At 49.6% G+C, this 25,836-nt stretch overlaps 1 protein-coding gene across 3 annotated transcripts; it reads left to right on the top strand.

Moving 5' to 3' along the window:
• Positions 1-3,534: 3,534 nt before the first annotated feature.
• On the top strand, positions 3,535-24,561 carry MPO (myeloperoxidase). Of its 3 annotated transcripts, XM_043481783.1 has the most exons (15): positions 3,535-3,590; positions 3,688-3,731; positions 13,828-13,905; positions 14,055-14,148; positions 14,456-14,631; positions 14,820-14,943; positions 15,038-15,167; positions 15,239-15,445; positions 16,279-16,597; positions 18,670-18,830; positions 20,801-21,056; positions 21,495-21,665; positions 22,592-22,829; positions 23,574-23,788; positions 24,343-24,561. In XM_043481783.1, the coding sequence occupies exons 3-14, from the start codon at positions 13,830-13,832 to the stop codon at positions 23,779-23,781; spliced, it is 2,160 nt and encodes a 719-aa protein (XP_043337718.1). In that variant the 5' UTR covers positions 3,535-3,590; positions 3,688-3,731; positions 13,828-13,829; the 3' UTR covers positions 23,782-23,788; positions 24,343-24,561. The 3 variants fall into 3 exon arrangements, with proteins under 3 accessions (XP_043337718.1, XP_043337633.1, XP_043337798.1); XM_043481698.1 differs by having other exon boundaries at positions 3,543-3,731; XM_043481863.1 differs by lacking the exon at positions 14,055-14,148 and having other exon boundaries at positions 3,543-3,731.
• The last annotated feature ends 1,275 nt before the right edge of the window (positions 24,562-25,836 follow it).

Raw genomic sequence — 25,836 nt, forward strand, 5'->3', positions numbered from 1 at the left:
GCCTCCAGGCCGATGACTGCACATTCTCCTCTCCATGGGCCAAGGGGCAAAGGTGAGGATGGCTGCCTTTAGATGAAAACAGTGGGAGTGGCAGTTTGGACCAGAGACCAGATGGTAAATGGCTGGCAGAACCCTGGCAGAAACCAGAAGCATCACTGCCCAGGGAAGGCGCCACCAACGTAAGCACAGTGTTCCCACCTCCCTCTCTCACTGAAACCCTCCAAGTCAGCAACAGTACCCACCGAGATGTTTCACAGGGACTCTCAGCTACTAAGGCAAGGGCACGAGACAACACAGAGATCAATTTGGGAAGAACTGACATTTGAATCATGTGAACCTATGAACAAAGCCTATCTCTCTGTTTACATATGTCTTTAATGTCTCTTGGCCATGTTTTGTAGTTTTCAGTACAGACTGTGTACATCTTTGTCAGATTTATCCATAATTATTTGATATTTTCAATACAATTATAAATGGTACTATTACTTTAAATTCCAATTTCTGATGCTTTGTTGTTAGAAAACAGAAACACAAGTGGTTTTTGTGTTTTGGGCTTGCATGCTGCAACCTTACTAAACCCACTTATTAGTTCTAGCAGTTGTTTTATAGATTCCTTAGAATCCTCTACACATGTGATCATACTTGTATGTGCACAAAGACAGTTTCACTTCTCCCTTTCAAATGTTGATGCATCTAATTTCTTTTGCTTGCCTCACTGCACTGATAGTACAACGCTTAATAGAAATACAGGAAGAGGACACACTTCCTTTGTTTCTGGTCTTAGGAGAAAGCCTTCAGTCTTTCACCATTATGATGTTAGCGATAGGGTTTTTTGGTAGATGCCCTTTGTCTGGTTTGAGGAAGTTCTCTTCTATCCCTCATTTGCAGAGAAGTGTTTTTTGTTTTATTTTAAAGAGAATCTGCATTAAATCACAACTGCAATGAAGTATCACCCCACACCCATTAGAATGGCCATCATCAAAAAATCTACAAATGATCAATGCTGGAGAGGGAATGGAGAAAAAGGAACCCTCCTACATCGTTGGTGGGAATGTAAATTGGTGCAGTCACTATGGAGAACAGTATGGAGGAGGTTCCTTAAAAAACGGAAAATAGGACTACCCTGGTGGTCCAGTGGTTAAGAATCCGCCTGCCAGTGCAGGGGACAAGGATTCGATCCTTGGCCCTGGAAGATTCCACATGACATGGAGCAACTAAGCCTATGCATAACAACTACCGAAGCCTGCAAGCTCCAGAGCTCGTGCCCCAGGACAAGAAAAGCCTCCGCAATGAGAAGCCCACACGCCACCACAAAGAGTAGGCCCACTTGCCGTATAATTCTGCAATCCCATTCCTGGGGCATAGATCCAAAGAAAACCATAATTCAAAAAGATACATGCACCCCAATGTTCATTTCAGCACTATTTACAAGAGCCAAGACATAGAAGCATCCTAAATGCCTATCGACAGAGAAAAGTATAAAGAAAATGTATACACACACACACACACACACACACACACACACACACATACACAGAGGAATATTACTCAGCCATAAAAAAGAATGAAATAATGCCATTTGCAGCAACATGGATGGGCCTAGAGATTATCACATTAAGTGAAGTAAGCCAGCCAGGAAAAGGCAAATACATATTATATCACTTATATTTGGAATTTAAAAAATGATACAAATGAACTTACCTGCAAAATAGAAACAGACTCAAACAGAAAAAAAGCTGTGGTCACCAAAGGGGAAGTGGGTGGTGGTGGTTTAGTCACTAAGTTGTGTCTGACTCTTGCGACCCCATGGACTTTAGCCTATGAGGATTCTCCAGGCAAGAATACTAGAGTGGGTTGCCATTTCCTTCTCCAGGGGATCTTCCCGACCCAGGGATCGAACCCGGGTCTCCTGCACTGCAGGCAGATTCTTTACGAACTGAGATACGAGGGAAGCCCAAGGGGAGGCATAAAGTAGGAGTTTGGGATTAACATATACACACTATTACATATGAAATAGATAACCAATAATGACCTACTGTATAGCAAAGGAAACTACACCCAATATTTTGTAATAACCTATAAGGGAAGAGAATCTGAAAAAAAGATATATAACTGAATCACTGTGTTGTACACCAGAAACTAACACAGCATTGTAAACCTGCTATACTTCAAAAATTAATTAATTAAGAATGGAGAGAATCAGTCTTAATTTATTTTTATTGTTTAATATACATATATATTTTCAAGTTCTTTTCCATAATGGCTTATTAGAAGATATTGAATACAGTTCCCTGTACTACATGGTAAGAGCTTGTTGTTTATCTATTTTGTATATAGTAGCTTGCATTTCCTAATCCCAAACTCATAATTTTTCCCTCCTCATATTCTCCCCTCTGGTAACCATGAGTTTGTTTTCTGTCTGTGAGTCTGTTTCTGTTTTGCAAATAAATTCATTTGTATCATATTTTACATTCCACATGCAAGTGATATTATATTCTTGTCTGTCTCTGTCTGACTTACTTCAAGCTTTGCATAATAATCTCTTGGTCTACCCAGGTTGCTGCAAGTGACATTAATTCATTCCTTTTTCATGGCTGAGTAATATTCCATTCTGTATACATATCATATCTTTATCCATTCACTTGTCTATGGACATTTAAGTTGTTTTTTGTCTTGACTATCGTAAAAAGTGCTGCTATAAACATTGGGGTGCACATATCTTTTTAAAATTTTATTTGTTCCAATTTTTTATTATTCTACTTTTCTTTTTTTAATTTATTTATTTTTGGTTGTGCTGGGTCTTTGTTGCTGCACACGGGCTTTCTCTAGTTGTGACAAGCAAGGGGTTACTCTTCATTTTAGTGCACAGGCTTCTCATTGCCGTGGCGTGTCCTGTTGTGGAGCACAGGCTCTAGAGATTGTGGGCTTCAGTGCATGGACTTAGTTGATCTATACCTGTGGAATCTTCCTGGGCCAGGGGTTGAACCCCACTGGCAGGCAGATTCTTAACCCCTGGACCACCAGGGAAGTCCTGCATGTATCTTTTTGAATCATAGTTTTCTCTGGATGTATGCCTAGGTATTACTAGATCATATGGCAACTCTATTTTTAGGTTTCTTTTGGCCAGGCCATGCAGCTTGCTGGACTCCGTCCCCCCACCAGGGACTGAACCAGGCCAGACAGTGAAAACACCAAGTCCTAACTGCTGGATGGCCAGGGAATTTCCTATTTATTTTAGTTTCTTAAGGAACCTCTATACTGTTTTCTATCGTGGTGGCACCAATTTACATTCACCCTCCCCTCCACTCCCCAGCAGTGTGTAGGACAGTTCTCTTTTCTCACATCTGCAGAGAAGTTTTGCTTTTAAACGATCACTAATGGATGTTGGATTTTGTCAGGCACTCTTTTGGCATCTAATGAGAGATTGCACCATTTTTCTTAGTTGTGGCAAATCTCACTGATTGATTTTGAAGTGCTAAACCAACTTTACTTTTCCTGGGATAAATTCTACATGGTCATGAGCTGGGAGGAGGATGAAAGCCTACTCTCTAGGCTGAGCCCCTTATGCTGAATTGAGGAATGTGTACTGGGTAAAGAGAAGTGGCAATGGTGGGAGACTCACGCCCAAGAGAGATTCTGGTGTTAACATCTGGGCTCATCCATTCTCTGTTTCCTACCTGCCCTCAGCCATGGGTCCTTACCCATTAAGGAGTCTCCGTTTCTCTGTTAAGGTAAGAACCTCCCCTTGGGTCATAGAACTCTGATCCTCAGGGCAGAGGAAAGGACCTCTTGTTTCTGAATGTAACCAGGATCCATCATCACTGTGTAATGCCCTCTCTCACACACTTCTGTTGGCCACGAGGGGCTTTTTCTTGCCTGCAGAGAGGAGGACATAACTAGAAAGTTCTCCTTAGTCCCACCCCCTGCTGGACACGCCTGGTCCTGGCCTCATCTGCTCTCTGCCTTCCCCACCAGGTTCCAGGATCCTTCTGTCTCCCTGGGAGTTTCCCACAGCTCTTGTTATTTTCTTGCTCTACAACAACTTCACTTCCATGACATCTCCACGGTCAAGTTTGGCTGATGGATCCTGTAACCCACGTTAATTCTGCTTTGCCTGAAATCAAGGTTAGCAGAATTTCAGGAGCTGGAAGTCTACTTGTGACAGAGAACTTAACTGCAGTATTAGATGCATAAAGATAAAAGAGCTGTATCTACCAAGTATTGGTGTGCTGCAGTCCATGGGATGGCAAAGAGTCAGGCACAGCATAGTGACTGAGCAACAACAAATCTTCCAAATATTGAATAGAAAGAAACTTGGACTTGAATTCTATACTTAGACAAATTATCAGTCACGCTACTGAAGTCTCCCACATGGGAAGCCTTTAATCCTAAATGCCATGTGTGCCAAGGCTATCATTTCAATCTTTGATAACATTTGACTTCATTTTAAGAAATCAAAGTAAAAGTAATCCAAAACTACAGATTATGTACAACAAATCAAAGTTTGCTACTTTGGGGGGAAGTTGAGGGGGAAAGAGAGATTATTAATCATTTGTGGTAAAATTATTATATTTTTCCTGATAAAACTCTCAGAGGGGTATTGACTTTAAAGTAAAGCTTCCACTGCCTCAGCCTTTTCAGTCCCATTCCCTGCCGGGAGCCAGCACACAAGATCCCACCCATGACAAGGTTGTGAGGAGGAGACCTGACAAGCAAGGCAGATCAGGACTTTAGAGATTTCGAAAAGCTGCCCCGGCGCTCACCTTAAAGATGATCTCTGTCTTTCTGATGCTTGCTATATTAGACTACTCCCTAATTTCTGTGACACGGGTAGAAGGCCTTCCCCGATCTCTTTCCAAACAGAATCAACTTAGAACTTTAATATGTCTGCCGGACGGTGGTATCCTGTAAGATTATCCAGGATGAAAGGAGTGTTTCAATTTAGACCCCTTTGCTGGCATTCTAGCCTGCTTGGCAAATGCGTACTAATGCACATGACTGCTCACAACACCTTAACCATAAACAGCATAAAGAACCTGATCACACAAAAGGCCCTAATAGGCACAGAGCCCTTCGGGGGTGAGGAAGCCCTATTAGAGAACATAAAATATTATTCTCAAAGTGGTTATAGTTAAAGATTTAGAAAAATAAGAGTTTAGAATTGTTAATTTTAACCAGGAATGCTAAACAGGCGTTGCCTCACTGGAGCTGCAGAGTCTTTGTGTGGTAAACCTTTTAGATAAATTTAACTGATAACTTCTGCAAAAGGACTGAACTTTATGTTCATTAAAGAATAGATTACTGAAAACAGCTTTGCATTCACCTAGGTCATAAAATGTCAATAGGCCCCAAGGCCAGAAGATAATGTTTAAGACCCTCATAAACAAAGAAGCGTGCAGAAAACACCCTGGTTTCGTGAAGAACAAGCTGATGTAATGTTAAACTATCTTCCCCTTAGAAATGTACTAATTTAGGGTATAAAAGCCACGGTAAAAAATAAAGCATTGCCAGACTCTGCCAGACCCTGCAAACACCCCCGTCTGGTCACTCTCTCTCTTTCTCTCTCTCTCCCTCGCAGACTTGGCCCTATCAAGGCTGGTCTCACGACACCGTTCATCCTGAGGGTATCCCCTGGATCCTGCCGAGGCTGGACCCCGGCAATTCCCCACAGGTAACCATAGCTAATAGGCTTCTGTGTCTGCTTCTAGAATGTTCTATACATATTTAAAATATGTGTGTGCATAAAAATGGCACGTGAGTGTGTGCACTTTGTATGAATTGCATTATGCTATATATAACATTTTATAGGGCTTCCTTTGTAGCTCAGTTGGTAAAGAACCTGCCTACAATGCAGGAGACCCAGGTTTGATTCCTGGGTTGGGAAGAACCCCTGGAGGAGGAAATGGCAACCCACTCCAGTACTCTTGCCTGGAGAATCCCATGGACAGAGGAGCCTGGTGGGCTACAGTCCAAGGGGTTGCAAGAGTTGGACACGACTTAGCAAGTAAACCAATGTTTTATAACTAGTTCTTTCCTTTCAGCAGCATATCTTTCTTTTTAAAACGAGCTTTTTCTTTTTAAAAATTATTTATTTACTTTTCTGTGTTGGGTCTTAGGAGCAGCAAGCTGGATCTTTCATTGCAATGCAGAGTCTCTAGTTGTGCTGCGGGCCCCAGTAGTCACAGCAGGTGGGCTGAGTTGCTTCGAGGCAAGTGGGACCTTAGTTTCTGGACCAGGGATCGAACCTGCATCCTCTGAACTGAAAGGTGGATTCTCAACCACTAGATCACCAGGAAGTCCCAACGTAGCTTTATTGCTACATATAGACCTCCCTCGTTAGTCTGAAAGGCTGCATTTATGTAGATGTACTGGGCTCTTGTCTAACACTCGGAAATGAATTGTCCGAGGAGACACATGCTGACAAAGCAAGAGATTTTATTGGGAAAGGGCACCCGGGTGGAGAGCAGTAGGTAAGGGAACCCAGGAGAACTGCTCTGCCACGTGGCTCGCAGTCTTGGGTTTTATGGTGATGGGATTTGTTTCCGGGTAGTCTTTGGCCAATCATTTTAATTCAGAGTCTTTCCTGGTGGCGCACGCATCGCTCAGCCAAGATGGATGCTAGCAAGAGGGATTCTGGGAAGTGGACAGACACGCGGTGTTTCCTTTTGACCTTTCCTGAACTCTTCCGGTTGGTGGTGGCTTATTAGTTCCGTATTCCTTATCAGGATCTCCTGTCATAAAACAACTCATGCAAATGATTACTATGGTGCCTGGCCAGGGTGGGCGGTTTCAATCAGTGTGCTTCCCCTAACAGTACCACAATATGGCAAAAATTTGTTGAGGACATTTGGCTTGTTTATAGTCTTCTTGATTGTTGCAAATGAGGCTGAAATGAACACTCTTGTGCAGGTATCTTTCTGTTTTCCTAAGAATGCATCTGAAAAATAAATTCCTTTCTGGAAGTAGGAATGTTGAGTCAGAGCAAGTGTTTGGATTGTGACTGATTGTGCCAAACTGCCTTCCCATGGCACAGAGCCAATTTACACTTATTTTTTCACATGTTATCTGGCACTGGCTTTATCCATTCTTTTAAATTTTAACTAGTGTGTCTGACTGATAAAGATGCTGTTGAATTATTTTACTTTGAGTTTTGTGCTTCTTATTTTTAGTGTCACTTTTTAGAACTTTGTCTCATGGTAGCTTACCACCCATCCCAGCCCTCTGCCCTCCCCCCCACCAAAAACCACAGGTATAAAAGGAATTAACTGAATAACCATTAAATATTTACGTGGTCATGTAGGTTAACCTGTCTTTACTTTTACTAGACTCTCCTACACAAATTTGAAAGTCATTATTTGAAACTAACAAAAGTCTGAATGCTCACTCTTTAAAAATTTTTACTCCTGTTCATGAAGTAGGAAGTGCAACCTTTCTAGAATAGAGGGTTGAAATTGTCCAATGCTTTTCAGCTCTATGAATCTACCTTCTAAAGAAAACCAAAAGAAGTATGCTAAATTCTTTTCTTTAAAAATACTTACACTGAAAGCTTTGAAGGGAAAGAGAATATTTATTATGATAGATTTTATACATTTTATGCAGAAACTCAAAGACCAAATTTATATACATTTTTCAAAAAGAAAGCATTTAGGAATAAACCTAACAAGAGGGTAAAACAATAACACTTCAATGAAGACTATAAAATAGACAAATAAAACGGTGTACTCTATTTCTTAAGAATGTAAACTCCATGAGAGCAAGTAATCTGTTAGTTACTCCCCAGTGCCAAGAATAGGGCTGGCACAGGCATGCTAAGTAAATACATGTTAAATGGATGAATGTGCATGGATGGAAAGATATAATATCATAAGATGCCAAATGTCACCAAATTTATGCATAAATTGAATGCAATATTAATAAAATTCTATTGGATTTCTCAGGGAACTAGACACTCAAAAATTCTCAAAAGAGGGAGTAAATATGTTAGAATGTTGAGGATTCTTTTGAAAAAGAAGAATGAGGAAGGAGAATTTATCTTATAAGAAATCAAAACATATTAGAAAGTTATGGCAACTGCAATGATTAGGTATTAAGATAGAAACATATAAATAGCCTAGTAGATCAATAGAACAGAATAATCTAGAAACACACACACTTATGGTAAATGATAAAAGTAGCATCTCAGTTCAGTGGAGAAATAACAGATTATTCAGTTAAAGGCATTGGGACAACTGGTTTTCCATTTGGAAAGAAATGAAGGTAGCTCTCTCCCTTAAACTATTCACACACAAAAATTCCAGATGATTTAGCAATCTAAGCTCCAAAAGTTTCATCACCTGATGCAAAGAACTGACTCATTGGAAAAGACTGATGCTGGGAAAGATTGAGGGCAGGAGGAGAAGGGGACGACAGAGGATGAGACGGTTGGATGGCATTACCGACTTACTGAACATGAGTTTGAGCAAACTCCCGGAGATAGTGAAGGACAGAGAAGCCTGACGTGCTGCAGTCCACGGGGTCATGAAGAGTCAGACACAATCTAAGAGACTGAACAACAACAACAACAAAGCTTTTAGAAAAATATACAGGAGGATATATATGTTTATGATTTTTGAGAAAGGGTAGATCCTCTTAAGTCTGAAAAGAAAATCCATAGAGGAAACGATTGATAAATCAGACCGCCTCAAAATTGAGACCCTACAAAAATTTAATGAAAAGTGACAAGACTGGAAAAAAAATATTAGCAACACACAAGACAGGTGACAGATTACTGTTTATCCATAGTATATAATAACTTTGCACTTCAATAAAAAGAGTGATAATCAATAGGAAAATGGACAACACCAAACACAGGAAATTTACAGAACTAAATACAACTAAAATGACGCACAAACTATTAATCAAAGAAGTAAAAACTGAACCAGTAATGTGATTCTAATCTTTGCCTACAAGAATTTTACTTTTTTGGAAATATCTATTAAACATTTAAAAGGCATATGACCTACTTCTCAATCTGGAGAACACGTGTGCGCACAAAGAGGCTCTTGCTGCGTTGTTTTTAATAGTGAAAAATGGAAAAGTATCAGCTTCCAACAAAGATGAGAGTTGCATAGTAGTGGTATATCATCTAAAGAATACTGTGTGTGCATGCTCAATTGCTCAGGAATGTCTGACTCTGCAACCCCCTGGACTGTAGCCTGGCAGGCTCCTCTGTCCATGGGATTTTCTAGGCAAGAATATTGGGGCAGGTTGACATTTCCTACTCCAGGCGATCTTCCCAATTCAGGGATCAAACCTGTGTCTCTTGAGTCTAAAGTGAGACAGTTTTGTAAGTAACACATGATTACAGATCTGCAAGAGGTATTGTTGAGTGAGAAGAAGCATGGTGCTGAACAGTATGTATAATGTGATATCATTTATGGAAAAATAAACAAACAAGAATATTTCCCACAGATCTACCCGCATAAATGAATGTAAGGTAAAAAGATTTGGAAGGACAAACACAGAAATGACAATAGTATTTATGTCTCAAGAGTGGGGGGAAAGGACTATAATTGAAAATGATATAATAACCTAATCCAGAAACTGACCTGTAATATTTTAATTTTATTCAAAACATACCCAGGTATTAATTACTTGCATACATCTATAATAATTTTTTTAAAACTTGAAGGAGAAAGAAAGCAAAGACTTTGGACTGGGTGCAATTCGGGTATTTGAGGGGTCACTGTCCTTACCCCTCCCCAGCTTCCATAACCTCCTTCACTCCAGCCATAAACACACACAGGAAATCTGACTGTAATCCCAACTGAACTGTTTCCTAAATAGTATTAAGAAAGAATAAACTGTTTCGCAAGCAGTAGCAGAGAGAGCCCGTTATCCCACAGACAGGTAAACTTTTTTGCAAGCAGTAGCAGAGAGAGCCTGTTACCCCACAGACAGCTGGACTTCACCCTAGGAGTGGGGATGTTTGGGAAGGTAAAGTGGGGAGAAGGAGGGCAGTGTGTGTGGGTGGAGGGGGTCTCCAGCAAAGGACTATAGTCTTAAAATGTAGCAGTCTCAGCAGCGCCCTCCAGAGGTTACCCCAGGATGGGACGCTAGGAGTAATCTGGGCCATGAGGTTTGTCAGAAACATCTCTTCTGGCAGACACATTCTCCTGGTTACTCTGCACGCGGAGAAGCCCTCTGAGCCTCAGTCACACCTGGGCTTTCCAGGTGGCGCCAGTGGTAAAGAAACCGCCTGCCAATGCAGGAGATGTAAGAGATGAGGGTTCGATCCCTGGCTCGGGAAGAACCCCTGGAGGAGGGCATGGCAACCCACTCCAGTATTCTTGCCTGGAGAATCCCATGGATAGAGGAACCTGGAGGGTTACAGTCCATAGGGCCGCAAAGGGTTGGACATGACTGAAGCAACCTAGCCTGCATGCATTCAGACAAACAGGGCTGAGATGAGGAATCAACAATGATACAGACTGGTCAGCCTTGCAATGATGTCACTTGGCCCATTATTAATTAGTTGCAAACACCATAAAGAGCATCTCACATCGTCGCAGAGCATCTCAAACCTCTGCACAAAAATGCAGGCCCACAGCCCCCACCGTGGGCCAAAGGCAGGTGGTTTGGGATGGTCCATCTTGAGAATCCTCCCCCACCCACACAGAGAATTTAGGGCATCTTAGCATCATTCTGTGAAAATGCTTCAGTTTTTCAGAATTCACTGCTTCATGCCACGTGTGTGTGAGAAATCAGGCCAGGTCTCTTGATGCCTATGAATCATTGTGATGCCTCATGCCTGGCCCTGGGGCTCTGTGACGGTCCCCGAAGTTCCCCTGTGAGCTTTCTAAAATGAACTCTGACCATGCACTTCAGGGCCTCCATGGCTCCCTGGAGCCTTCAGAACAAGGACTTCTCAGGAGGTCAGCAAGAGTGTTGTGTCCTAGACCTCGGGCCTGCCACAACCTCTCCCCCATGTTGGAACTGTGTGGATGAAGCCCCCCAGTGCCAAAGCTTTGCTGTGTCATTCTTAGGGGCCAGAGCGCTCGTCCTTCCTGGGTCCAACTTCTAAACACTCTTCAAGACAATCTCAAATGCTAATTCCTCAAAAAGGCCTTCTTTGATGCTCCTGAAGAAGTCTGCCCAAGGTTGTTGGGGTGCTGTTGGTCCGCACCCTCCTGTGCCCGTTGAGGTCAGGATCTTTGCTCACTAGAGGGCACGGCCCCTGGCATGTGCAGCGGCTTGGCAATTACTCGTTGAACAATTCTGGGTGAAAGGTCAGGAACAAACTTTCAGAGGCCATTGGGTAAAGAGCACTTGTTTGTAAGTCAAGAGATCTGGCCAGTAGATTATTTTGAGCTGTGTCACACTGCTGCTATAGGCAAAGTCATTTCCTTCCCGGACCTCCATCTTTCTCTTCTGTGCTAAGAGGAGCTCGTATTAAATGTCTCGTCCCTCTTGGGCTCTGACCATTCCCTTAAAAGAGTAAAGGGCCACTAACTGTCAGAGCTAATGAGGGTGATGGGGTGTTTCCACGCACGGCTGGGAGGGTGAATGCTTTAAAAATGTGGATACCCAGATATGCAGCAATTTTACTTTCATGACTTTTCACCTAAGGAAATAATCGAAGAGGTGACTGGAGATTTACATGGACAATGGTCCTAGTACTGCTTCTAACAGTGAAAATAGGAAATGACCCAAGTATCTGAACAAGAGAGGATTAGTGAATAAAACATAGCATCTCATACAAAATATTATGCAGACATAAGAATGAAATAAATCTGTTTATTGACACAGATGTCCAGGCTAAATTAAGTATTAAAAGTCAGATTATAAAATAATATTTAAGGTATGTTCTTTTTTTTTTTTTTTTTGATCATACCTTGCATCTTGCAGAATCTTAGTTCCCTGACCAGGGGTTGAACCCACAGCACGGCAGTGAAAAATGCCAAGTGATAACCACTGGGCCATCAGGGATAAGTATGTTCTTGTCACTGTTTGAAATACACATTGGACTTCCCTGTGGTCCATTGGTTAAGAATCTACCTGCCAATGCAGGAGACACGGGCTCCACCCCTGGTTTGGGAAGATTTCACATGCCAAGGGGCAACAAAGCCCAAAAGCCATAATTACTAAGCCTGAGCTCTAGAGCCTGTGTTCCACAACTACTAAGCCCGCATGCTGCAACTACTGAAGCCTGCATGCCTAGAACCCATGCTTTGCAAGAGAAGCCACTGCAATTAGAAGCCTGTGTGACGCAACTGGAGAGTAGCCCCTGTTTGTCGCAGGCAGAGAAAGCCCACAATCAGCAGCAAAGACCCAGGGCAGCCAACATGAAATAATAAATAAATAAAATACATATTATATCTACATCTACATATCAAATTATGAGATGGGATGATTAGTCAGTGCTAGGAATATGGGAAATTATTTTCCTTCCTGTTTCTTATTTATGTGAAAGATGAAAAAGCTGGAAAGAAGAAAAATTACCCATAATCTCACCTGTTTGTAAATAATTTATTTATTCTATAACATTTCATGAATGGAAATACATTACAGGATTTGAAAAAAAAAGTATTTTTCAAAAGCCTATAAAATTCTAGAACCTGATTCACAGAGAGCCACTTGTCCAAATTCACACATAGCAAGCCCTGGAAGAACAAGGCTGGAAGAATGGCCCCCTTTCTCATGGGGCTTCCTGGCAGGTGGGAAGGTACACCAGGAAGATGTCGCGGTCCCTTGTTCCTGGGCCAAGAGGTGGTCTGGGGATAGATGGCAAGAGTGAGTGCAGGAGGGTGTCTGGAGGTAGGAGGTGGGGGTAGACCGAACAGGACACGGGGGCCACGGTGGGCATGTGCCCAGCCTGATGAGGGCACAGGAAGGCGTATGAACAGCGTCATGAGTCGTAGGGCACCTTTCCTGCTGGCACTCCCTTTGCCAGCCTTCCTATGGGTCTGGGCTGCGTCACCCAGCTGACCACTAACCACAGCCAGCTCTGTTCTCTGCTGGTTCCTGAAATCTGGGAGCAGAGGGTGGGGGTGATGGAGACAGTCCCCTACCAAGAGCCAAGAGGAAAGGCGATGAGGAGAGGGACAGAGGAAGTTCCCTTGGTCCTCAGCCCGTAGCCCTCACACTCCTCTTTCTTGTGAAGCTCAACGGTCTCCAGTCAGATTTCCTGTCCCCTTAGCCTGCTCCAAGAATGGGGGGCTGCCCACCACGGTTGGCCACAGGGGCCTGGTTACTGTTGAGCGTGGGGGAACGGTGTCCAGAGGCATATCTGACCATCATCACCCCAATTTCTGTTTCCCATTATTCCTTGGGCTGTCGGTTCCTAACTTTCATCCCTTGCAAAGGAACCCTAGATACTCAGGTGAACCAGAATTTTGGAGAGGGGGATACAATTTTGCACCCCCAGGGGACAGCACATGGGGAGCTGAGATTCTCCTGAGGTGTGCTAAGCTCAAAGTTTGGAGACGGTTTTCGTCCCTCCTCCACTGCCTGTTTCTCCCTTATGAGGGGGCTGTTTCTGTGCTCCCTGGCCCCAGTGGGGGAGGAGAGAGACTTTCGTCTCCAGGGGCGGGACCCACCTGCCCTGTCCCTCCTCCAGCCTGGAGGACATAAAAGCCCAGATTCAGCTAAGAGGTGATGCCAAAGCCAGGTGGAGCCCTGGAACTTCAGAGGTGGGATCCTAGACTCTGTCTGTAGGCAGAACCCACTGTGGGGGGACTGGGTGAGAAGGAGGGGGCGAGGGGCCTGGGACGGAGCGGCTGTGGGGCGCTCATCTCCCCAGTGCACTGTGGGCTTTGCACACTTTGTGGGCACGGGGTCTTGTTGCAGGGATGAAGCTGCTCCTGGGCCCGGTGGGACTCCTGGCGGTTCTGATCATGCTCCAGCCCTCGGAGGGTGCCCCTCCAGGTAACGCTTCAGAGAGAAGGGAAAAGGTGGCATGTTGAGGGTAGTTCTGAGTCCCTGGGAATCCTTGCCTCCTTGTAAGCCACCCAGGCTCTGGGGCCCGAAGGGGGCTTTGGGTCCATTCCTGACCTCCTGACCTCTGGTCTGGGCAGCTGGCCGGGGGGAAGTGGAGACCTCGGTGGTGCTGACCTGCATGGAGGAGGCCAAGCGGATAGTGGACAAAGCCTATAAGGAGCGGCGGGAAAGGTGGGGCTTCTGGGTGAGGCTGTCCCCTGCCTTTCAGAGAAGGAACAGGCAGCAGGGAACGCGTGGCTGGAGGTGGGGCCTTCTGCCAGTCAGTCTTGCCGGTCGGTCTTTCTATCTTTGGGTGTGAAAACATCTTCAAGACCATGCCTCCCATGGCCTTGTCTTTGGACTCCCAGCTCCAAACTGTGTTTACAAAGACAAACCTGCTTCCCGGCTCTGGGTCCTTCGAGCCCACAGCTCTGGGCTGGGGCCCTGCAGAACGTCTCCCGCTCTGTTCTCTGGGCTCACCCTTCCCTCCCCCAAGCAGCATCAAGCAGCGGCTTCGCAGCGGCTCGGCCAGCCCCATGGAACTCCTGTCCTACTTCAAGCAGCCGGTGGCAGCCACCAGGACTGCTGTGAGGGCAGCTGACTACCTGCACGTGGCCCTCGGCCTGCTGGAGAGGAAGCTGAGGGCCCTGTGGCCAGGCCGCTTCAACGTCACAGGTACAGTTCCCGCTACTACGCCAGCGCCTCAGTCGATCCCTATGGTTCTCCCAACCCCTCCTTCCGGGGGGTATTCTAGCATCCCCACACTATTTCCTCAGACCACATCCCCCAAGCAAGGCTCCCCAGCTGTGGGTAGAAAACAGAGGCTCAGCACCCACTTGCCTCCTACGTTGCCCGGTCCACAGACGTGCTGACCCCGGCCCAGCTGAACCTGCTGTCCAAGACTAGCGGCTGCGCCCACCAGGACCTGGGGGTGACCTGCCCGGAGAAGGACAAGTACCGAACCATCACCGGGCAATGCAACAACAGGTGCGGCCGCTGGGGGCTGGTCCTCGATGGGCGGTGGCTGGAGTCTGGGGACCCTAACTACTGGAGTCAGCACCCTGTATTTCCGCCCCTGCAGGCGCAGCCCCACGCTGGGGGCTTCCAACCGCGCCTTTGTACGCTGGCTGCCGGCGGAGTACGAGGACGGCTTCTCGCTGCCCTTCGGCTGGACGCCCGGGGTCAAGCGCAACGGCTTCCCAGTGCCCCTGGTGAGCCACGGCCGGGCGGAGGGGGAGGAGCCTGGCTGAGACCGCAGCCCCTGACATCCCATGGCCCACAGGCTCGCGCCGTGTCCAACGAGATCGTGCGCTTCCCCACGGAGAAGCTGACTCCGGACCAGGAGCGCTCACTCATGTTCATGCAGTGGGGCCAGCTGCTTGACCATGACCTTGACTTCACCCCTGAACCAGCTGCCCGCGCCTCCTTCCTCACCGGCATCAACTGCGAGATCAGCTGCCTGCAGCAGCCGCCGTGCTTCCCGCTCAAGGTGCTTCCTCCGGACCCACCCTGCAGCCCGCCGGGTCGGGGAGGGGGGGCATCATTCCCTAAGGGCGCCCCCCCTCCCTTCCTGCCCAGCTTTCCTTCCCCGGGTCCCAGCAAGCTTGGCCCTGACCACCACCCCCAGCATCTCCCACCCTCCCTGGGCTGATGACCTTCCCACTGTCCCTCAAACTTCTGTGTGCAAGCCTTGGGGGGGCTCAGCCGTCTTCACTCCCCACTCGGGGGGCCCCCCACCCCCAGCCCACATCACACAGAGCCTGGTAGTGGGATTGGAGCGGGCCTGAGAGTGGACACGTGCAGAGAAGGTAGCAGGGGAGAGGAGGAAGGAAGGAGGGTCCCAGAGAGAGGCGGACAGAGGCAGACAGGGACTGGAGTGAGAGAGAGACAAAAGGGGGAAGGAAAAGAAGAGGCCACAGGAGACAGCAGACAGAGCGCCAGAGACCCGAGGAGAGAGGAACAGAGTCAGAGGAGAGGAGACAAAGGAGGCTGAGGGGGAGGGTCGGAGGACTGGTCAGCGAGCCTCCAGGGGGTCCAGGTCCCCCATGCATGCCCTCCAGTCACCGCCCCTCCAGCTCAGAGGCGCTCTGCCGGTGGGACCTTAGGCTCATCCCTGGGGGCCTTGAGAGGCCTTCCTGCCAGCTGAGGGGGCCCGAGGGGCGCTGTTTACTGTCCGGGTGACCCGCTCTGGTCCTGGGTTCCAGACTGCTTCCCCGGCGGGAATTCAGGGCCTAAAAAGGTGGGTGGACCAGAGAGAGTGGACCACTCCTGACCTCTGTTCCTGGCCGCGGCGAGCCCGCGGGGCCTCTCTCTGCACCTCAGATCCCACCCAATGACCCCCGCATCAAGAACCAGCAGGACTGCATCCCTTTCTTCCGCTCCTGTCCGGCCTGCACCCAGAGCAACATCACCATCCGCAACCAGATCAACGCGCTCACGTCCTTCGTGGACGCCAGCATGGTCTACGGCAGCGAGGACCCCTTGGCCACGAGGCTGCGCAACCTGACCAACCAGCTGGGGTTGCTGGCCGTCAACACTCGCTTCCAGGACAACGGCCGGGCCCTGCTGCCCTTCGACACCCTGCACCATGACCCCTGCCTCCTCACTAATCGCTCAGCGAACATCCCCTGCTTCCTGGGAGGTCAGTCACCGGCAGGGCGCCCCCTACTGGAGCCATGGCGAGCCTATTGCAGAGCCCCTTGTGGGACTGCCATTCAGAGAGGCTCCCCTCACCAACTCACAAGATGTGAATCCAGTTGCCTTGGTAACAAGTTGGAAGGAGTCTGAAAGGCAAAACAAAAACAAACCCCCAAAACGACAAGAACAAAAAACCTCAAACCTAAGAAGGAGACTCAGGGATGGCCAAGGCGCCTGGCTCCATCTATCTAGCCCTTTTTCTGTTGCTCCCTTTCCATCTGGGCTCTGCAAGGGGGGAAAGCTGAATCCTCAAGGGACAGGAAACCAAAGGGACAGAGAGCAGGATGGCGCCCTCACCCTCTAGAACAACAGTACCCAATATGGCAGACACTGGGCACACGTGGCTATTTTCATTTATATGTGATTTAGCTTAAATTAAACACAAGCTTGCTCCACTGTGCTAGCTACCTTTCAAGTGCTCATTTCGAGTGTTCAGTAGCCCCACAGGCTAGTGGCTTCTATAGAGGACAGCTCAAAGGTAGAATGTTTTCATCAGTGCAGAATTTCTGTGGGACAAAGCTGCTCCAGAACATCACCACCTACCCACCTCGATTCCCTGTAATAAAAGAGGGTGGGATTTTCGATTTAGACAACTGGCAGTCCTGAGGATAAGGTTGGGGCAGTGATGGTGGCTGTGCCCAGAAATTTTACTTGATACAGTGTTTTTAACTATGAACCCAGCAGCGGGTCTGAGGCCCTTCTCTCTGGCCTCTCAGCCTCTCCTCATGATGGCTGCTGCTGGCTGGGCCCTGGAGAGGAGAATCAAGGTCAGCCCCACTGTGGACTTTTCTGGGCTAGAGGGGAAGGAGCAGTAGTCTTCTGCCTCCACATGGTGTTGAGTCACCTGTCCCTGGCCCGGATGGTGTTGACCTCTTGTCAAGTAATGAGAAGGAAAAGCTACTCTCAGGGAATTTCCTTGCCACTGACTTTTAGAGCTGGGGAGGACTGAACCCAGTGTCTTGCAGAAATGGGCCTGGTCCTGATCGCCCAGAGCAGGGTTAGGGGAGGACTAGAGGGATCAGAGGGTCACTCTTGGTTCTTTTGAACAGTCTCAGGTGTGGCCTTCAAACATCCTGTGCCCTGACGCCCTGTGCCAAGCAGGCTGCAGAGTTAGCATGTAGAAAGGTGGGAATGGCCGCTCTGAGCAGGTGGTAGTGGCTTTCTAGAGTCCTGTGTTAAGAAGGATTCTGAGGTTGCATCAAATTTCTTTTTTTATATTAATTTTTATTTTTGCCTCACTGGGTCTTCAGTGCTTCATTGCCAGGCTCAGGCTTTCTCTAGTTGTGGTGAGTGGGAACTACTCCCCAGTCACAGTGTGGGCGTCTCCCTGTGGCAGCTTCTTTTGTTGTGAAGTTCAGGCTCTAGGGCACGCAGACTTCAGCAGCTGTGGCACACTGGCTTTGTTGCTCCATGGCATGTGGGATCTTCCCAGGCCAGAGATCACACCCATGTCCCCTGCATTGGCAGGCAGACTCTTAACCACTGGACCACCAGGGAAGTCTGCGTCTAATTTTATCACAAGTAAAGGCTGTGATCATGTGCTGTGTCTGACATGGTGGGCAAACAGGGAGAGCCAACATGCATGCTCTTTTTGGCCTTCCCTGAATCAAGAAAATGTCAATGAAGCAGTGCTCATGGATCTCGTGTTTTGTCCCAGGCACTGTGTTAAAGCCCATGTATTTGTGTGCATGTTGGGTGGGAGGGTCAGATGCAGAAAGGCACAAACCATGGTCCTTGTCTTCTAGGTGCTAGCAGTCTCAGGTATGGGGAGGTGGCAAGTCTTGTGTCAGATCTGATGTTTAGTAAATGAGCATCTCCGGCCAGTGCTGAAGAGCTGTTATTGTGGACCAGGCAATCAAGGGAGGCCTCCTGGATGGGGTGCAGACTGAGCATAGGGTGAAAAGTTGAGTGGCAATAAGCAGCGTTTGAGGCCTTGGCCCCGGAGGGAGTTTCAGCAGAGCAAGTCCTTTCTGGGAAGGAGGTCTTAGGAATGACAGTAGCTTTTGCTTCCCCAAGGGGACTCCCGTGCGAGTGAGATGCCTGAGCTCACCTCCATGCACACGCTCTTTGTGCGGGAGCACAACCGGCTGGCCACAAAGCTCAGGCGCCTGAACCCCCACTGGAACGGAGAGAGGCTCTATCAGGAAGCCCGAAAGATCGTGGGAGCCATGGTCCAGGTAGGCAGTCCTGGGCATCTGTGATAATACAGGTAGGCAGACTTGGGATGCCAAAGTGCCTCTACTGAATCTTAGCTGTGCAAATTAACCCTCACGAGCTATATGAAAACACCTGGCAGATACTAAGTGCCTGATAAGGGTCACTCGCCTTCATCCCCTCTTTCCCAGGCTTGCTCTCCTTTCTACTGTCTCTCTTACTCTCCTTTCTCCTGTCTACCAGGAATGATACTGACAGGTTTAAACAGGTGGGTCTAAAATGCTTGGCGCAGTGAAAGTGGAAGTTGCTCAGTCGTGTCCGACTCTTTGCGACCCCATGAACTACACAGTCCATGGAATTCTCCAGGCCAGAATACTGGAGTGGGTAGCCTTTCGATTCTCCAGGGGATCTTCCCAACCCAGGGATCGAACCCAGGTTTCCCGTACTGCAGGCGGATTCTTTAGCAGCTGACCCACCAGGCATACAGTAGGTATTCAGTAAATTCTTCTCCTTTCCTTCATCACATTGTCACTCTTGGCTCCTTTACACACTCCCTCTTCTTTACGGCTCTATCACAGCTCACCCACTCTCCTTATCCTCGCTTATCCCTGAGGGGTGTTCTCCCAATTTAGGGGGAAATATTTAAATGCTTTATTTATTTATTGGCTGCGCTACTTAGCTTTTGGGATCTTAGTCCCCCAACCAGGGATTGAACCTGTACCCCCTGCAGTGGAAACACAGAGTCCAAACCACTGGACTGCCAGGGGATTTCCTTTCTCCCAAGTTTTGATGCTCCAGCATCCTCATCCTCTCCCAGGTCATGAACATGCACTCGAGTGCACCCTCCACACACACACACACACACACACACACACACACACACACACACACACACTGCTTGTTAATACTCCTTAACTTTGGAGTGGAGAGAGTTGCTGGTGCTAGGGTGGCCAGTTTTCCATTGGCACTAAGAACTTAAATGAGATTTGTTTAACTCTGAGAGGAGATTCCAGAGTCTAGAATGTAGAGTGTGTCTGTTCCCTCTCCTCTCTTTTCACTGTGAGAAATCACCTGGGGCGGCCCTTTTCCGTTTTGCCTCCCCTCCGTCTACAGACAGCAGATTGAACCCTCCTGTGAGCCAGGCATTTCGTTGCCTAACTGAGTAATTTCAAGAGAAATGAGATCCAACCCTTGCCCTCAAGGAGCTGGTATGCTAGTTAAGAGAAATGCTGCTGCTGCTGCTGCTAAGTCACTTCAGTCGTGTCCAACACCCAGCGACCCCATGGACTGCAGCCCACAAGGCTCCTCCGTCCATGGTATTCTCCAGGCAAGAGTACTGGAGTGGGTTGCCATTGCCTTCTCCACATAAGAGAAACCAGACAGGAATAACTCAAGGGCAACAGAGCTATGAAAGGACTCACAAAGACTTTTATTTAATTCTCTAAGGCAGAGTGCAGCATAATTACCTGTAATTTACATTTGAGGATCTGGGGCTCAGAGAGGTTAATAACCGGCCTAAGGTCACACAGCAGGCAAGCACTCGAGCCCTGTTTATGCCACTTGGTCCCACTCTGTGGGACCCAGGTCCAGTACTGTGGGAGGCAAATCCTTGGCCTTAGACGAGGGAGGGGAGAAGGCAATGGTACCCCTCTCTAGTACTCTTGCCTGGAAAATGCCATGGATGGAGGAGCCTGGTAGGCTGCGGTCCATGGGGCCGCTAAGAGTTGGACAGACTGAGCGACTTCACTTTCACTTTTCACTTTCACACATTGGAGAAGGAAATGGCAACCCACTCCAAAGTTCTTGCCTGGAGAATCCCAGGGACGGGGGGAGCCTGGTGGGCTGCTGTCTATGGATCACACAGAGTCGGACACGACTGAAGTGACTTAGCAGCAGCAGCAGCAGACGAGGGAGGGATCCCCCCGAGTCAGGAGAAAGTGAAGATCCGCAGGGAGGGTGGGCGGAGAGGCCACTCTGAGTGACTTTCCTTTAGATCATCACTTACAGGGATTACCTGCCCCTGGTGCTGGGGCGGGAGGCCATGCGGAAGTACCTGCCCCCGTACCGCGGCTACAACGACTCGGTGGACCCGCGCATTTCCAACGTCTTCACCAATGCCTTCCGCTACGGCCACACCCTCATCCAACCCTTCATGTTCCGCCTGAACAGCCGATACCAACCCATGCAGCCCAACCCCCGCGTACCGCTCAGCAGGGTCTTTTTTGCCAGCTGGAGGGTTGTGTTCGAAGGTGAGCAAGACCTCGGCCGGGAGTGAGGGAGTGAACTGGCAGCCGAGGGTGGGGCGGGTGTGGACTTGGTCCCAGGGAGCTAGGGTGGAATAAATCTTCTTTCCTTCCGTTCTCGGGGCATCTGATTTCCGGCCTGCTTGCACATGGAACAACAGAGAGTGGGGCAAGATGGCTTACAGGGAGCTGGCTCCTTCCTGTGCGTTGTGATCCTCAGGGACCCAGGAGGCCAGGGGCTGGGAGCATCTGAGCCTGACGAGTTTGAATGGCTTTATCCCCGAAACCGCAGAGCCTCAGTGAGGATCTGCCCACCGGGGGACCTTGGTGCCAGGGGCCACGTGTGCTCAGCGCTGTCCGCCGCTGCCCCCGGGTCCGGCTCGCCGCAGTCTGAGCTCCGATACCGAGCCGGACCCTTACCCCGGCGTGCTCCTCTTGCTCCAGGTGGCATCGACCCCATCCTGCGCGGCCTCATGGCCACCCCTGCGAAGCTGAACCGCCAGAACCAAATCGCGGTGGATGAGATCCGGGAGCGGCTGTTTGAGCAGGTCATGAGGATTGGACTGGACCTGCCCGCGCTCAACATGCAGCGCAGCCGCGACCATGGCCTCCCTGGTGAGGGAGCTGCCTGGGACCCCAGGGCCCACCCACTTCCCAGTCCATGGCCTGTCCTCTCCAGTGCCCCCAGTTACCAGGGCACCGCCCCCTCCAACCCTCAGAACCTCGCTCTTAGGATGCGGCCTGAGGTCAGGCCCCTACCTCTCCCTGGGCCCCTCTGCCCCATTTCCAGCACCTTCCATCTCCGTTGTGTTGCTGGAACCCCCCAACTTAGGGCATCACCATAATAACAACAAGCCCCTACTGCCCTGAAAACCTGTCTCCATTCTATTCCATTTTGCTTCATTTTATGTGGATTCTGAGGGGAAGAGATTATTATCATTTCCATTATACTGGTGTGGAGAAGGAAATGGCAACCCACTCCAGTATTCTCACCTGGAGAATCCCATGGACAGAGGAGCCTGGCGGGCTACAGTCCATGGGGTTGCAAGAGTCGGATGCGACTTAGTGACTAAACCACCACCATTTTACTGATGAGGAAGCTAAGACTTGGAGAAATTCTGAACCTGCCCGGCTTCTCCAGCCGAGTCAGGGACAGAGCTGGAATGGGAGCCCAGATCAGCCTACCATCCTGCTGATGCCTGTGCTGTGGGACAGCTGGTATGGGGCTGATCCTTCCAGACACACCGCACCCATCGCGGGTCTGAGATCTCCACAGGGGCAAGGAGATGCTCCTGTTCCTGGACTCAGCAGGAGTGATGATCATTTAGGATTTACCTTAGAGTGGGAAGGGTAGGGGAAGACAGAGAGGCTCCTGGAGAGACCCAACTGCGCCCAGGCTCCCGGGGAGGCCAGAGGATTCCCTGGGGGTTTATAGATGGGTAGCAGCCACTTTGTGTCCTCCTTTCCCGCATGGACTCTGTATGTGGGAGGGTGGCCTTTCTGGGACCCACCCACAACCACCCTCCGCACCTCCCATACAGGGTACAATGCCTGGAGGCGCTTCTGTGGGCTCCCAGTGCCCAACACGGTGGGTGAGCTGGGCACAGTCCTGAGGAACCTGAACCTGGCGAGGAGGCTGATGGCCCTGTACCAGACGCCCAACAACATTGATATCTGGATAGGCGGCGTGGCTGAGCCATTGAACAAAAAAGGCCGTGTGGGCCCACTGCTCGCCTGCCTCATTGGGACCCAGTTCAGGAAGCTCCGCGACGGTGACCGGTGAGGACGGAGGCCCCGCAGCTCTGGGCCTGCCCCTGACCCTCAGGGGGACCCCCAGCTTCCTCCTGCTGGAAAGAGTCCGTGATTTTCCAGTGTGTTCTGGGGAGCCTTAAGGTCATCACTGATGTACCCTGAAGCAGTTGAGGGTACAAAAAGGAGTTATCTGGACCTGTGGTTGTCAAGGAGCGGGGAGAGAAAATGCCACCCTTAGTCACTGTTTCTCCGGGTCCCGGGTGCAGTCACGGGGCCACCAGTCTCCACTGGAAGGTCCCATCTTTGCTTCACCCGGCCACTGCTCCTGTTTTCATTCCACCGTGGGCCTGTCCTCTGTCACACCCAGTTCTCACCTGGCCTGAACTGTGCCTTGGGGAAACTTTTTAACAAGGTGTCCCTCTCTGGGTGGACAAAGGAGACACCACTCCCTAGATCCCGTCTGCCCGCCTGGCTGTAGCCCTGTCCAGGGCGCAGGGTCTCATGGGGGAGTGGGCCCGTCTGTCATTAGAGATGCCTGGAGGCTGCTGGGATGGGAGTGGGTTTGGGGGGGCACCCGGGCAGCTGTGAGTGGGGCTCTATTTGTTTGAATCCCCCCCTCCCTGCCCCGGGCTGCCTGAGGGCCTGGAGCTCTCCTGTGCCATGGTCGCTGTCCGCCGTGGTCCTGTGTCACCCAGGAACAGCTCCAGCCAGTGGGTGTCTTCCCAGCCCAGGAGGGCCTCAGGCACAGTGGCCGTGGGTGTTCCCGTGCAGGTTCTGGTGGCAGAACAACGGCGTGTTCAGCAAGCGGCAGCAGCAGGCCCTGTCCAGGATCTCCTTGCCCCGCATCATCTGTGACAACACAGGCATCACTGTCGTGTCCAAGAACAACATCTTCATGTCCAACAGATTCCCTCGGGACTTTGTCCGCTGCAGTAGGCTCCCGGCATTGGACTTGGCTCCCTGGAGGGAAAAGAACTAGAGGCAGGGTAAGGGGGCAGCGGGGAAGTGAAGGCTGGGCACCTCTGGGCTGGCCGGTTGGGCCCACAGAGCTCTTCCTTCTCTAGGTGAGTCCTCCCTGTTCTGGGTGCCAGCCAAAGACACCACTAACAACTAGACATTCACGTGTGTGTATGTGCACAGTGAATCGAAATTGCATTTTGTGTGTGTTGCATGTGAACATGGGTAGTTTTGTGTGCTGTGTGTACATGAGTGTGTATTTGCTGATACTAGGTGTGTGGAAGGCAGCAGAGTGGATTGGTGAGACGCACAGGCTAAGGAGCCAGACTGCTTGGGTTCAGATCCCGCAGCCTACCAGCTGTGTGACCTTGAACAAGTTCCTCAACCTTGCTAAGCCTGATTTTCCTTTGTAAATAACTGCTGTCATGGCTCCTTAGAGGGTCCGCTTGCATCCTCTAGTATTGGGTTTATTGAGCACTTATTACCTGCCAGGCACTATGGCAGGCATGGGAAACACACAGAAAGAGTCAGACACCATTTCTGCCCTCGTGGAGCTTACACCTTGACTGTGTCCTGTTAACAGAGGTGAAGCAGCGACCCTGGAGGAGTGACGACCCCGGAGGAGTGGCTATTAGCAGTTGGGCTGTCCATAGGCTGAGTTATGGGCCCAGGCTCGCCAGGTTCATTCACGGCTCCCCTTTTTCTTCCTTACCCTGTTCTCTTACTTATTCACAGGAGCTGCCTGGAGAGCAGCTTTATACCACTTGTTTATACCTGATGACTATGATAATAAAGCACCGCAGATGAGGATCTTTGTTCTGTGTCTGCAGTGGGGCTGGACCCTCAGCAAGAGGCTTGCTCTGGGCTCTGAACTTGAACCAGAGTGGTCTGGGCCCTTTCTAAACTGGGGGTGAGGACGGCCAGGCGTTCTCCTTGGGCTGATTCATACAGGGAAGGCTGTCAGTCCTTGGACGCCTAGGAGCCAGGCCAAACTGAGCAGACCCTCTTCCCTCACCTTCCCCAGAGAACGGGAACCGTGGGCACCAAGCCCTTCTGTTGGTGCGCTGCCCCGGGAAGTATCACGCTTGCTACATGCTCGCTACATGCTCGCTCTGCATCAGGCCTGTGCCAAGTGCTGGGAAACAGGGGGCACTCAGGAGAGGCAAGAGCAGGAGGTTGATGGGAAGGTGGTTCCCTCTCCAGGTGGCAAGACACTTGGGGACCCCGTCAGCTGGCCCGGGGGGTCAGAGGCTCCAGGATGGTAGACGCCTTCTCAGTCTTGCTTTCGCGTGGCCGGGTGCCCAGACCAGGACAGCAGGCAGGGCTGAGGGAGGGGAAGGAGCAGACTCCCCTGATGAGTGTGCCTGGAACTCAATCCCTCTGCCTGCCTGGTGGATTCCCCGCTGCCCCTCCCGCCCCATCCCATTCTCTGCCTTCTTCCCACATTTGGGGAGGGGGGCACCCACAGCTGGGGCCTGAAAGGACGTGAAGCTGGCGTGCCCATGGGCGATTCGGACATTAGCACCTCCCCCAAGCGGGAGAAACCCTGCTCAGCCCCCTCTCACTGAGGACAGGAAGGGACCCCATGGGGTTAAGGGACTCATGAGACCTCCAAGAAGTGGGTCCCAGAGCCAGGGCCGCCCAGGTCTTCCAGCTCCCCGGCTCTCCTGTAGGATGGCTGCAGGCCTCCCACCCCCGCCCTGCCAGTCGGGGAGCCTGGGGATCCCCAGTGGGCTGACCTTACCCAGGAGGGTCTTTGAGAAAGAACTCATGAGTGTGTATTGGGTGGCAAACTAGGAATATTCTGGAGCTGCCAGTCAGAGGCCTCATAGGCTCCCAGGACTCACCTAGAAGAAGAGGGTATTTCCCTGAAGGACCCCTGGAAAAGAAATTAACTTTTTTTTTTTAAACTGCACATCATGGTAGGTGGGAATCTTAGTTCCCTGACCAGGGATTGAAACTGTGTCCCCTGCAGTGGAAGTGTGGAGTCCTAAATCACTGGATTGCCAGGGAATTTCCCCAAACTAGCTCTGGGGGAAATCCAGCCTTGGATTTCTCTGCCCCTGTGGCGATGCCC

The sequence above is a fragment of the Cervus canadensis genome, chromosome 1 (assembly GCF_019320065.1).
Source record: "Cervus canadensis isolate Bull #8, Minnesota chromosome 1, ASM1932006v1, whole genome shotgun sequence".
Taxonomy (NCBI): Eukaryota; Metazoa; Chordata; class Mammalia; order Artiodactyla; family Cervidae; genus Cervus; species Cervus canadensis.